We start from the raw sequence: 13,565 nt of genomic DNA on the forward strand, positions 1-13,565 counted from the left end.
TTGTACACACGGACGTAAAAAAAATACGGACGGATCGCCATTAAGAAATGAGTGAAGCACCCTTAATAAGCCCAGGCGATCATATGTACACATCTTGCACAAACACTAGCACTGTAATAAGCCGATCGTACCGCCATTACGCAATTAGACTGCATCGCGGTGACACATCTTTGTCATTCATAAATAAAAATAAATATGCCATCTTGTGTTGTAAAATGGTGCAAGAACAATACAACTTTACACAAAAAACATCAAGGAATAATATTTCATAGGTAAGATAACATATTTTTAAAGTATTTTGATAAAATAATGTAAATATTAATTCAACTTCAACAGGTCAGTAATGTCCATAACAAAGTGGGGAAATTTTCCCCAAACCGGGGAAAATTTTAAATTATTTTTAAATAATCAAATAATTAATTTTATTGTCTTTTATTAGTGTCATGTAAGTATTTAGCATACTATTGACCAGTAATTAGGCAGGAATACAATAATAGGGGTGTAGACAGTAAACGAAATCTAATACAAATTATTGTTTTTTTGAGAGTTTGTATTATAGAATTACCGAAAATGGACATATTTTACTTAATAACTTTATAATATTTTTTATATTTAATAAGTGATTTTTTTTATTGAAGTAAGAGTGTATTTATTTTTATACATATTTTTAGGTGTAACAAAATACTTATGTACTATCAGAGAAGTTGATTCCTATGCAAATCGGGGACCTAAGTAGTTTGGTTGCGTTACGTTAAACCCAGCCGACAGATCACAATTAACATTGAATTGACATAAGTATTCGACCAAATAACGTTGGTCTGTCAGTTGCATAGGAATCAACTTCCTTGATGGTACATCTGTAAAATAAATATATTTCCTAAAAATAGTCTACACCCCTATTAATTTCTTAATTTACAAAAGTGGATATAACTGTTGTTTGACGACCTCTGTGGCTCAGTGGGTGGGCTGTCGGTGTTTCAAGCCGGGGGTCGCGGGTTCGAATCCTGCCGACGGAACAAAAAGTTTTCAAAGTTCCTGGGTCATGGGTGTGTATTAAATATGTGTATCATATAATAAAAATCTTAAATATATGTATAGTATAACAGTATTAAATATATTTCCGTTGTCTGGTACCCGTAACACAAGTCCTTCAGGTACTTAGCACGGGGTCAGACTGACGTGGTGTGAAGCGTCCATAGATAAAATTGTTGTCTTAGATTTCCTTCAGTAGTAGGGGAGGGAAGGTGCTATTGGTGTAGTCACTCGAGCGTCATTGAGACCTAGTAGGAATGAAAATATTGAATGGACCTCTAGACCAGGAATAAATTTAACACCATGTTATGTGATTTGATTTGACGTTAGCGCATGGTAGAACTCTCGATAGCTCTAACAGGCCGTTAACTGATTTAACAAGCCATTATTTATTTAAAATTACTTGATTGTTTGATGAAACGGGTTATGGGACTTAAGTATCTTATATCTTTTCGTATACAGGTTTCTTATATAGGTTTCGGGGGCGATAAATCTGTCTAGCTAGGAATTATTTTTAGAAAATGTCATTTTATTCGTGTTTTATCGAATACCGAGCAAAGCTCGGTCAAATAGCTAGTAATAATTTTATTATTGTAAATGTTTGTACATAATCATTACTACTAATAATGTTATGTAAATAATATACTTCTCTGTACGTAACATGTGTTTTTTTTCTATCTATAGTGTCATAAAAATAATATTTTCATTATGACATCTTTAACAACCGCTTACATTTCTGAAGCAAAAAAAACATAAAAATATGTTTAAGTATAAAAAATACATTTAACTTGTCTGAGTTTACAAAATTTAAAAGTAGGGAAATTTATGATTTATATGGCAACCCTCATATCACGCACACGTCCTACACGGGCGGCCATAACTAGGCTTCACTCGTGATTAGAGAAGGTTACGTCCGTACTTTTTTTACGTCTGTGCTTGTACAATATACATGCCTGAAACTAATAACCCCCCGTTGCAAGTTGATTAAAAATCAAATATTAAGGGGAGATGAAAAAACAACACAAAAAATCAAAGGTTGCGGATTTTTTTTTCGCAATTTATATATAAACATTCGAAAGGTTTTTTTTTATAAAGCAACTTTTTGCCATCTTGTTGGTAGTTAGGGACACGATGCCGTTGCTATAAAAATTTTGGGGCTTCTGATGAAAAAACTGCGACAAGTCGTTTTGGCAGTCCTCTTGTGATGTGAACCTGACACTGCCTAAGGAATCCTGCAGCAATCGAAACAGGTGGAAATCTGAAGGTTGCGGATGCATTAATAACACCTCCCAGCCAAACTCCCGTAACCACACGCCTTCATTTATTTGGCCTTCTTTTTTAATCCTTTTTAGGGTAGTTCATAAATAAAGTTAGGATTCAATAACAAGGTTGCTTTCAGGTATTTTTTTTTGTAACGTTAGGGTCTTACCGGGCAAAGAAGAAATCTCATCAAGGAATTGATTTTGTCTTTAAACACTCTTCTTGAAACATATCTCTTAATTTATTTTTGCTTGATATTATAACTTGCTGATATCACGTAAACCATAGAAATATTTTTCACTTTGACACATAAACAACAGATGCTATAGGTGACAATGACGTCAGTGACAATGTTACCATAATCATTTTTGGAATAAAAAGCCAGTCTCATCTTTCGCTAGCCAGACTCTAGTAATAAGGCTGTAAGACTTAGACATGCATCAAAATTCAAAAGTCTATAATTATCATGATTGTTACATTACTTACTTAAATTTTTGTTTTGCAGTTATAATTTAGTTCTTGTTTTAAAAAATAATGTGCCAAATTTACCCTCTGCATAAATCAAATGCGACCTTTGGAGAAAAAAACTTTTAAATAATATGTTTGTAATATGTTTGTAATAAAAAAATAAATATGTTTGTAATAATAAAATATTATCTAATAAGCTACGAATAATAAAAACTAAGGAAAAGTAACTCCGTCAAAAAACATGCTTCACAATACTTGTCAAAAAAGTGTACCTTAGGTACACATTTCAATACATTTGCAATATTTAGGTGATCTTGAGCGGTACTATGCTGACGTTACATCACATGACAGATCAAAAGGAACCAAATTTAAAACGGTAATAGTATGGGAGTTACGATTCCTTTGTTTTTATTATTTGTAGCTAATAAAGATAAAATAAAATCGGCCAAGTGCGTGTTGGACTCGCGCACGAAGGGTTCCGTACCATTATTGAGCAAAAGTGTTTTTTTGTATGGGATTATTACTAATTACTTATTTATTTTATTTAAATTTTATTATTATTTATTAAATAATAAATACAACTGAGTATTTTGTGAACATTTCAAGTGCCTACCAATTGCCATTATTAATATCGAGCAAAAAATAGCAAAAAAAAAACGTTTGTTGTATGGGAGCCCCCCTTAAATATGTAATTTTTTTTGTACTTGTTGTTATAGCGGCAACAGATACACATAATCTGTGAAAAATTCAGAAATCTTACTATAGCGGTTTTTGAGATACAGCCTGCTGACTGACAGACGGACGGACAGACAGACAGACAGACGGATGGACAGACAGACGGATAGACAGACAGACGGACAGACAGACAGACGGACAGACGGATGGACAGACAGACATCGGAGTCTTAGTAATAGGGTCCCGTTTTTTACCCTTTGGGTACGGAACCCTAAAAACTACTGTTTCTAGTTGTAAAATTACAAGGCTTGCAACACTGACACGTGAAACCGCCAATAGAGGTCGCCTGTCAAGAATTTTCCACCAACCAAAAAAAAAAACACAGACTATAAATTGTTTCCAAAGGCATCCAACCAACATCCAACTTCGAAGTTGGATGTTGGTGGGATGCCCTTGAAAAAAAAAGGGTTTTATTTTCACATGGAGAAATGCTTTACGCATCCCCGGCAAATTGGGGATGTTGGCCATCGGGTTTTAGTGCGTAGTCTACCCACTAAAACCCCATGGTGCTCCACTCCTCGCTATAGCACTTATTCCACCTTACTAAAAGACGTCTAAATGATTCAGTAACTAAATTTAGTCAAGTGGAATAGCATTTAAGTACTTAGTACTTTCTCAACTTTCTATAAATTTAGTTACTCAATCATTTAGACGTTTAAATTAAGTAAGGTGGAATAAGTGCTTTAAAGGCGGTAGAGTTGTGGGTACGATACGCGTCGCCAGGGCCGCCCGGCTTGGCGCCAACGACCGCCGCGCCTCCGGGATTCCTTTGCCAATTGCCTTAATCCAACTAGATTCTAGAAGGTGCATAACATCAACCCACATAAGCATCAACCTATACTTAATTAAGTACCTTTTATATTCCTTACAATAATTATTACTAGCTGCTAACCTACCGCAACAAGGCAGGGAACTCACGGAGCGCGGCAAGATCACAATATTAATAAGTAATTATTATTATTATAATGTAGGTACTAAACCGTAAATTTTTTCAAAACACCAGTCTAAAATACCACAGAAATAAATCTTGATTTATTTCTGTGTAAAACACGCTAAAGCGTGGAAGAGATATTATTATGATAGATGAAGATACTATTTATCTTTCCAACGCAGTAGTTGAACCCACAACCAACCAAGACTCAAGAGCTACTACTAGACTGGACTTTACCATGGAGTCGAAAGAAAATACTTTCCTAACTAAAATATAATAAAATTATAAAACAATGATCATAAATAAGAAATAAATCTACTTATATTTTATTTTAACAAACTATTAAGTATAATTATATTATTTTTATTCCGTCTTTTCATTTTTCTTAAGGTTTTCAAACTCCTTGAATACTTTCTCACTAAGTTTTTCGCCTTCATCATCAATTTGTTCGACTGCTAGCACCTCAGGGATGTAAAACTGCATCATATTCTGCACCTAAAATATAAAATCCATATTAAGGTCATAAAAATAAAAATAAAAAAATCTTTGAGAAAATAAATATTTGCTTTAGTTGTGTAGTTTATGTTCTTTAATTTAAACTTCAACTGTTTCTGTATCCTGTCGGTCTACCCTGCCCTGGGGCAGTTCAGATGCCGAAATCGATATAAACTACAGAATGTAGTGACAAAATGGCAGTCTGTTTTATCAGTCCGTTGCTTTCTTTGAAAGAATCCCATTTCTTTTTAGAGAAAATTGATGTGTTGACGATAAAAAAAAATTGTCAATTTTTTTTCTTACCCCGTTCTTAAGGGTGACTATTGAACTAGGACATGATGAGCAAGACCCTTGCATCTTGAGCCTCAGTACTCCATCCTTGAAGTCAACAAACAACACGTCTCCACCATCCTCTTGGACTGTTGGCCGTATGCGTGTGTCCAGAAGCTCTTTGATCATTTGAACTATCTCATCGTCATCCTCATTTATTTCTGTGGAATATGTATACTAAGTTTAGTGTCAAATTTAAATTCTATTTAGTTGACAAGCAGTGCTTCGCAACAGCTTTGTTACTGGTTTTTTACATTATAATATTATATCAGTCACTTGAAAAATTTCCTCCTGATATTAATTAAATCTGATAAAGTCATAAACTATTATTAAGGTCATACAACAGAAATAAATAATATTATAATCAAGTGGAGTAACTTGGAGTGGAGTGGCTAGAGACAGACAAGAATGGAAGAGGCTAGAGGAGGCCTTTCCCAAATGGCAATCAGAAATTGATAAACTTAGATAACTAACTTAGTATTTATAAACATTGCTGTAATTCTGAAATAAAGGCTATATATATTATTATTAGTGGAGATGGGCAGGGCACAAGTAAATGGAGCCAGAGAGTCATTATGTGGTATCTAAGAGATGGTAAAAGGATAAGAGGTCGACCCGCCATGAGATGGGAAGACAAAATTACACTAACTGCTGGACCCACTGGACAAGCGTAGCACAGAATAGAAAATACTGAAAAGAGCTGGAGGAGGCCTTTGCCAACAGGCACACCAAATTAAGAGACTATATACATCTATACTAATATTATAAAGCTGAAGAGTTTGTTGGAAGGCACTAATCTCAGGAACTACTGTTCCGATTTGAAAAATTATTTCAGTGTTAGATAGCCCATTTATCAAGAAAGGCCTTAGGTTATAAATTATCACTTTAAGACCAATTGGAGAGAAGAAATATAAGGAATATGGAAAAAACGGGGAAAAAATATATGAAATTGCTTATTATCTTAAGAACTACTTGAGCAATTTTTATGGTATTTGGTACACAATACACATGAAGAATAGATGATGTGAAGGGACATAATCTATTTTTTTTCGGAAAATGTATGGTTTCCATGTATGTTTCGACACCTTGTACAAATTTCTATACTCTTTTCTTATTTTTTATAATTTACAACTTACGGGTGTCACCAGATGGTTTAGCATCAGTCACTACAGGGAGTCCGCTGGCGAAGAAGTCCATTATTGTTGCAAATATTTCTGGTTTCAGTATTTTCCATTCAACATCATCATCTTGCTTAGTGACTGTTATAAATTCAGATCCAAAGAAAACTGCTTTAACACCCTCAATGCGGAATAACATTTTTGCTGAAATAAAATTTATTTGATGATCTTAAAAACTTTTTAGATATTGTAACTAATGTGTGATATACTTAATGACAATAATTTTTACAATATTTTATTATATATCTTTTTTATTACCTAGAGGACTGCATTGTGCTGCACCAATATTAGGAAAATCTAGAGTCTGTCCAGGTTCCAAAACTTTAGTGCCAGGCAGAAATTTTAAACTGTTTGGGTTTGGCGTTTCTTGTGTTTGTACAAACATAGTGCGGCAATCATTCTTGTTAAGCAGTGGTCTTGTTTTATCATTACATTTGTGCGTTACTGCACTGTTGCAAAGGACACTAAAGTTTTTTACATGAGGCCTGCTGAAAACAAAGGAAAATTAAATGAAAGTAACTTAGCAACAAAGTAGGTAATGTGTTTTTCAGAATGGAAGAATTCATATTATGGTATTGTTATTTAACCAGAAAGAGAGCAGCAATTAATTAAGTAAATATTATTTTTACATGCTTTACTTTTTAGTACAAATTACCTACGACGAAAACAAACCTCATTGTTGCTAAGCTATTTACAGCAGGCACACATCTTTTTCCTGATTTTATAAGACGTATAGAGCTTCGAAACATTGTTAATTATATTATCAGTCCTAAATATTACTTAAATATTTAAGATAAGGGACAATTTTAAAACAACGCAAAACGTTTGTACGATCATTCCTATTTTTCGGCTTTCAAAGGGAATTTGACATTGACATTTGACGTAAGTCAAAACATCAGCTGTTTTTTTTTCTTAATATGGCGCTCGGCTTTTTCACCATAGCCAGTGTCAAGTGAAATATGGCGGGAAAAACTTTTCGTGAAAAGTTTATAAAATTTAAAGTCTTTTTTCCAGATTATCGTCAAGTCGAAAGTCAAGTCAGTTGTTTTAGTTAAGTGGTAGACCTTTTACTAAAACTTTCAATGGAGTTTTGGAGGGAACACAAAATGGCACGTTTCTTGAAGTTGTAATCACTTGCCCACACTTGTGCACGACATCGAATATTTAATGGTTATTCTACCAATATTACACATTAAAATCGAAATAACACAATAATTTTAGGAAAATAATACAAAAACACAACGTCACTCTTTCGTATTCCCGGCAAAACTCAACATATTCAGCTGTGCAGGTGACAGTTTTTTTTCTTATAATGGCACTGGCCATGGTTATAATAATAATATTATAACCATGGCCAGCGGGGCTAAAATGGTCACATTTAGCAATTCCTCTCAATCAATTCAACAAATGAATTGTCAAAACTGTCAAACTGACAAATGTCAAATCAGTACAAAAATACAGAAATGAATTGCAAGCAGAGTTGTATTTTGCGATTTTAGAAAAATGTATCATATTATGATTCATATCATGATTCTTCAAAGCGACCATTTTAGCCCCGCAGTGTTGAGTACCTAATAATATTATGGTGGGAAAACAATATTCTTTATTACAATTTTTTCTTTATCGTCGGATCAGTCAGGTCTAAAGTCTAGTACTCTAGTCAATGTCGAAGTACCTATAAAGTCAATACAGTCAAGAAGTCAAGTCGGTCGACTGAAATGACCGACTTGACTTCTTGACTGTAATATGTGGTACTTGGTAGACGCTTTACTGAAACTTTCAATGGAGTTTTGGAGGGAACACAAAAGAGCACGTTTCTGAATATTACATCACTTTCCTACACTTGTGCATGATAACGAACATCTAATGGTTAATACCCTACCAATATTACATATTAAAAACCCAGTTAACACAATTTTAGGAAAATACGTCTTAGATAAATGATTGGTCTCGCGCCACCAATCATTTATCTAAGGGAAAATAATACAAAAAAGCAACATCACTCTTTCACATTCCCGGAAAAACTCCGACAGTTTTTTAATGACACATTTAAATACTTATTTTGTTTAGCAAAGATAACAATTCAGGAAAACTAGCTATTTGACCGAGCTTTGCTCGGTAGGTATTCGATAAAACACGAATAAAATGACATTTTCTAAAAAATATGATTCCTAGCTTGATCGATTTAACGCCCCCGAAACCCATAGTTTATATATGTTACGCTCAAAGACCGAAATCGCTCAATGAGCGGAAAAATGGCTCACAACGCGTTGTGGTCACAGTGAAACAGCCACGACGCGTTGGGGCAATCACAAAAAGACCATAACGCGAAATTCGTGTCATGGCTGATATGCTACTCGTTTTTCTTGATTAGTTCTTGATTGATTAATCGTCCATAGGTATGGAAGATTATATTTGAATTACCACGCGTACCTACTACAAAATATTTTTTCTTTTACTAAATCACTGCATTACGTGTTAATCATTATTATTTATAAAATATCCATAATTCCATACTATACGTACTAATATTATTACTGTATGTCTGGTGCAACTCAATTTAATGTTAATTAATGTGATCTATCAGCTGGGTTTGACGTAACGCGACAAAACTACGTAGGTCCCCGATTTGCATATGAATCAACTTCTCTGATAGTACAAAGTAATAGCTTCTAAGTTTTAATTTAATTTACTTAGATAAGTATTACTTATAGGATTGGAAAAATAAAAAAAGCCCACGGTCGTATTTCTATCATTTATTTCCTTTGTAAACAAGTTATAAAAATGGCAGTGTAATTATTATAAAAGCCATTAATTATTATTACGTTTGTCAATTATCGCTTAAAATGTACAGAAGTATTTGGAATCTTATGAAATATTTAAAAAATAATATTTACAACTTAAGCCTCGATACTGAACAGCCAAAATTAAACCAACTCTATGCTCTACTAGGAAAAATATTTTGCTTACGTACTTACAAAACATTGATTATAATTGGACGGTATTTATAGCTAATAGACATATTAATGATTAGCAATTAGCACTAATGCTTGCCACAAATTGAATTATGTTGACTCGATTCCTGACTTCGACGATTCCTTGCTCACTACGGGCTACATACAGCAGACAGCAGCTGCTCCACTCTATGATAGTTTTTGAACCTACAAAATTACACTAAGATAAAGCCAAATATAAAATAAGGCGACGTTTAAAAGTCGATATTTTAATAATATAACGTTACATAGTCTTTGTATTCGATAAACTAGTTTATTTTCATACTCACTACAGGCACAAAAAATTGTTCCATTTTATTGTTCTGGTATTTACATAAAGTACTTATCTTAAAATATGACTTATATTTAAATGTAGGTAATTTATTTTATATTAATATTATTTTAAACTACTTTATGATAAGTAGTAAACATAAAAATAAAGCAGGTATGAATAGTCAAAGAAATTTTGTCCACTTTTTTGTCCTTAGTTTTGCATAATAAATTGATAAAAAATAATAAACATGATTTATCTTCGATGTACCTGTTTTTATAAATCACCTTATTTCCTCGTTTAGTGTTTCCCTAAAAATATTTAGGTAACAACCAAATATTATTTAAGTTTAGGGTCAATAAGATTTTTTACAGTAGGTATCTAGTTTTTCCGCCCATATCGCAGATACTGCGATCGATATGGGATAGATAGCTACAGGATAAAAAACTGTACATTTTATTTAGTAAAGCTTACACCCAATATCATTACATATAATATTATAAGATTCAGAAACTAGTTCTTATAAAGATAATGGGTAAGAAGTTAGAGCAACATTTACGGCGAAACTCAATTTAATAGTTATATCTTTTTAGTTTTTAGCCTTCTAGCTAAAGATACTCTAGTTCAGCTCTAGCTTCTCAAGATTCCATTGCAAGAATGTAGCGGAGCGAGGTAGTAAACAATTATAATTTATATTATGTTGCGTCTCGTTTCTTGACTGTTCTTATATTAAGGTACTTCTACACGTCTTCAATATGTGTTCGTGGCATTTGACAAATGTTTGACACGAAAAAGCTCCGCCTGGTGGCAGGTGAAAGTTCGTAATAACAGTTTTAGAAACCACGAGGCCATTAGGCAGCGTTTTATATGACGGGTCTGCCCCCTGCAAATGAAATGCCAAATCTATCCTTATTAGCAATATTTATTGTTTACAAAAATCTTGCTTGTTGTTCCATTCTACTTGGCAATTGCCTCAATATTGCCTGTTCAAGCTAAGGTTTACATCGACAGACGCAGCATGAGGGGAAGAGGAACCAGTCCATGAAGATGCCGGCGCAGTCATCGTTGGGATCGTACGCCAGGAGTCTATGCCATTTGTACTTCTGCTCGCACCCGCAGTCCCCGGAGCACCGCGATGTTGACTCTTTGCTGGAAAGTCATGAAATGAAAATTATAATTTTTTGTTACGGTAGAAATGTGATGCTTTCTAAAAATTGTATTGTCTTGAAATCAAATACCTATTTATTTGTTGCTGTATAACTTTACTTGTTGCTGTATAACTTTATTTTTATGCTGCCTATCTACGTTGCCCATCTTGTTGGTCTATGATGAATGATCGCCTATTATTATTGACGTCGATTATGCTTATTGTAGATAGGACTGGAGATACTGACACAAAATTCTTGGTCATTTGTACCAGTATGGCGGTTTTACAGGGGTATAATTACGTAAAGGCAAAAAGGAAAATGATGGTCATAGCGCTCGCACTGGCAGCCCAAACGCGTGGGCGTTAATCGAACGTGTCGGATAAATAACGAGTGTCGAACGATTTGATCCACAAAAATGCTTGTATTTTCAGATACCGTAGTTGTTTTTTTTAGAATCTTATAAGTGAAAACATGTAAATGGTCTATTGTTATATTCCTAGAAGTTTTTTATATGTAATTATTGTACTGTTTGTTTTTCCTAAATAAATAAAGTAAAAATAAAATAAAATAAAATAAAATAGTCGAAAAAAATAAGTAGGCGAAAGCGTAATGCCATACTTGTCGGGTGCGGCTTACAGCCCGCCATACCGACGCGAATACGTTAATTTTAATAAAAAAATTGAACCATTTGTACCAGGCTAATTTTTGCATAGCTAATCATCGTCGAGTAGCCATTCACGAAAATCACCTTGCCATACTTTTCCGACAGGGCCCAATGGCCGCCATACCACTGCAAAGGTGTAATTTTTTTTAGTGACAGCCACAAAGGGCCCTTTGAATAGGTACTAATACTTCATAATATTTTGTATTTTTTTGTAAATTTTAATTGAAAGGTTGTGGAAACCTTTGAATTGTTTTTGAATTCGACTTTACCTGCAGACCTCTTGATGTATGGCTTGTTCAAAGTGCATGGTGTTGACGATGGCTCGCAACTTTCTCGCAGAGTTAAGGGCCCAGTACGGCGTCATTATTTCCGTCTTGCTCTCGCAGGAATCAATCCTGGAATAAAGGTTTGAATAATTAGATTTGAGAAGGAACCTATTTTAATTCATAAATTAGGAAGGTAACTGAGTATAGTGGCAAATTACTATGTTCTGATTCTGTTTTCAATTTTTTACCTTTGGTACCTACTTGGCTCGACTAAGGCGCAGGCCGCGCCTGCCGTGCTAGAATGAGTCGAGTCGAACCTCTAAAAAGCATGATAATTGATAATAGACCCCTGAATACTAACTGTCCAGTGTTATTAACGGACTGCGCGTCAGGTAGCGACTTGGAGGCCAGCCTCGCCTACCTAAGAAGGAGTCGCTGGTGTGCAGGTCCGGCACGCCTGGGGCCTGGGGCCTGGGGTGTCGCCAAAAGGATGATGCCGAGTAGAGCCTCAATAGGCATGTGGATATGGCATTCTGAAGGTCAGCAAAATCGGCCACTGACGCTGTTATGGAAGGTGAGGGGATCGGGATACTTACCGTCCTGTGTTATTAACGGACTCGGGACTGCGCATCAGGTAGCGACTTGGAGGCCTGTCGCGCCTGCCTCACTTGCAGGATGAAGTTGTGAAAAGGATGAAGTCGAGGAGAGCTTCAATAGGCATGAGGATATGACATTCTGATGTCAGCAATATTGGCTACTGATGCTGTTATGGGAGGTGAGGGGATCGGGGTACTTACCGTCCAGTGTTATTGACGGACTGCGCATCAGGCAATGACTTCGAAGCCTGTCGTGCCTGCCTCACGTGCCGGAAGAAGGAGTCGCCGGTGTGCAGGTCCGGCACTCCTGGAGCCCTGCGCACGCGACTGCCGCCCGGCGTCGTGAACGACCCGTACATCCGCTTGATCAGCGCCTTGTTCTCGTCTATAAAGTTCTCTATCTTGTCCCTGAAAAGAAACGGGTCTAATTAAAAATACATGTGGCACTCAGGGTCTGCCGCGGTAAAGTATTGCATAGCATTTTTATCAACTTATGCAACTATAATTAATATGATTATTATAGTGTCAAGTCACACGCACACAAACACCGTGCCAAAGTCTGGCAACGCCGCCGGTCGGAGTGGGGGGTGTTAGATTTTGTCTATGTTAGGTTAGGAATTTCTTGATTCGGTCGCCGCGCTCAAAACCCGCGATGAAACTATGCAATAGCTTAAAAAAAAGACGTATCGTTATTTTTTACACTTCACGGACGTTGTTCGTAGAGTCTATGGAGTGTAGATGGAGGAGAACTAACTCTGTATGTAAAAAGTGTCCGCTGAAATGCGTTAAATTAGGGTGGCGCTACAGTAGCAACAGGGTAAATTTTAAATCATTTAGCAGCTTTTATTTAAGCTATTTTAGGTTATATTTTTCAAAATATATTGGTATAATTAACCTAGTAATTCTGTGACTCGGCTATTCGGCTAACTTCAATTTATATTTTGTCACCAACGGCTACATTCATTCCATACCCTTTGCTGCAGCTAGCGCCACTCTTGGAGGATTTTTCAACTGTTAGTTACTGTGTACAGCTGGACACTTTTTCAAATATCTCCCATATAAGATAGTTCTCCTCCATCTACCCTCCATAGTTGAGTCAACATCCAGAGCAGGGGTCACCAAATGGCGGACCGCGGTCCGCATCCGGACCACCGACCCATTGTGTGCGGACCAAGCATGTTCGAAGATGATATTTCTT

At 35.5% G+C, this 13,565-nt stretch overlaps 2 protein-coding genes across 4 annotated transcripts in view; both read right to left on the bottom strand.

Annotated features, from left to right (window-relative positions):
• Positions 1–4,702: 4,702 nt before the first annotated feature.
• Positions 4,703–7,276, bottom strand: LOC121735208 (NFU1 iron-sulfur cluster scaffold homolog, mitochondrial-like). Of its 2 annotated transcripts, none has more exons than XM_042125940.1 (5): positions 7,102–7,276; positions 6,688–6,914; positions 6,388–6,573; positions 5,225–5,412; positions 4,703–4,921 (listed from the first exon to the last, which is right to left on the bottom strand). In XM_042125940.1, exons 1-5 carry the CDS (start codon positions 7,176–7,178, stop codon positions 4,790–4,792), a joined length of 810 nt encoding a protein of 269 aa, XP_041981874.1. In that variant the 5' UTR covers positions 7,179–7,276; the 3' UTR covers positions 4,703–4,789. The 2 variants fall into 2 exon arrangements, with proteins under 2 accessions (XP_041981874.1, XP_041981873.1); XM_042125939.1 differs by having other exon boundaries at positions 6,688–6,917.
• Positions 7,277–9,873: 2,597 nt separating this feature from the next.
• LOC121735477 (protein spaetzle 3) overlaps positions 9,874–13,565 on the bottom strand; it is a 48,540-nt gene continuing 44,848 nt past the window's right edge. The window contains exons 5-7 of one of the 2 annotated variants that reach the window (XM_042126310.1): positions 12,569–12,775; positions 11,775–11,900; positions 9,874–10,842 (exon numbers count right to left, since the gene is read on the bottom strand). In XM_042126310.1, the coding sequence (XP_041982244.1) occupies positions 10,686–10,842; positions 11,775–11,900; positions 12,569–12,775 (490 nt within the window). In that variant the 3' untranslated portion in view covers positions 9,874–10,685. Of the gene's footprint in view, positions 10,843–11,774; positions 11,901–12,373; positions 12,435–12,568; positions 12,776–13,565 lie in introns of those variants that run through there. The other variant, XM_042126311.1, reaches the window with a different exon arrangement.

This window comes from Aricia agestis, chromosome 17 (genome assembly GCF_905147365.1).
Source record: "Aricia agestis chromosome 17, ilAriAges1.1, whole genome shotgun sequence".
In the NCBI taxonomy this organism is placed as follows: domain Eukaryota; kingdom Metazoa; phylum Arthropoda; class Insecta; order Lepidoptera; family Lycaenidae; genus Aricia; species Aricia agestis.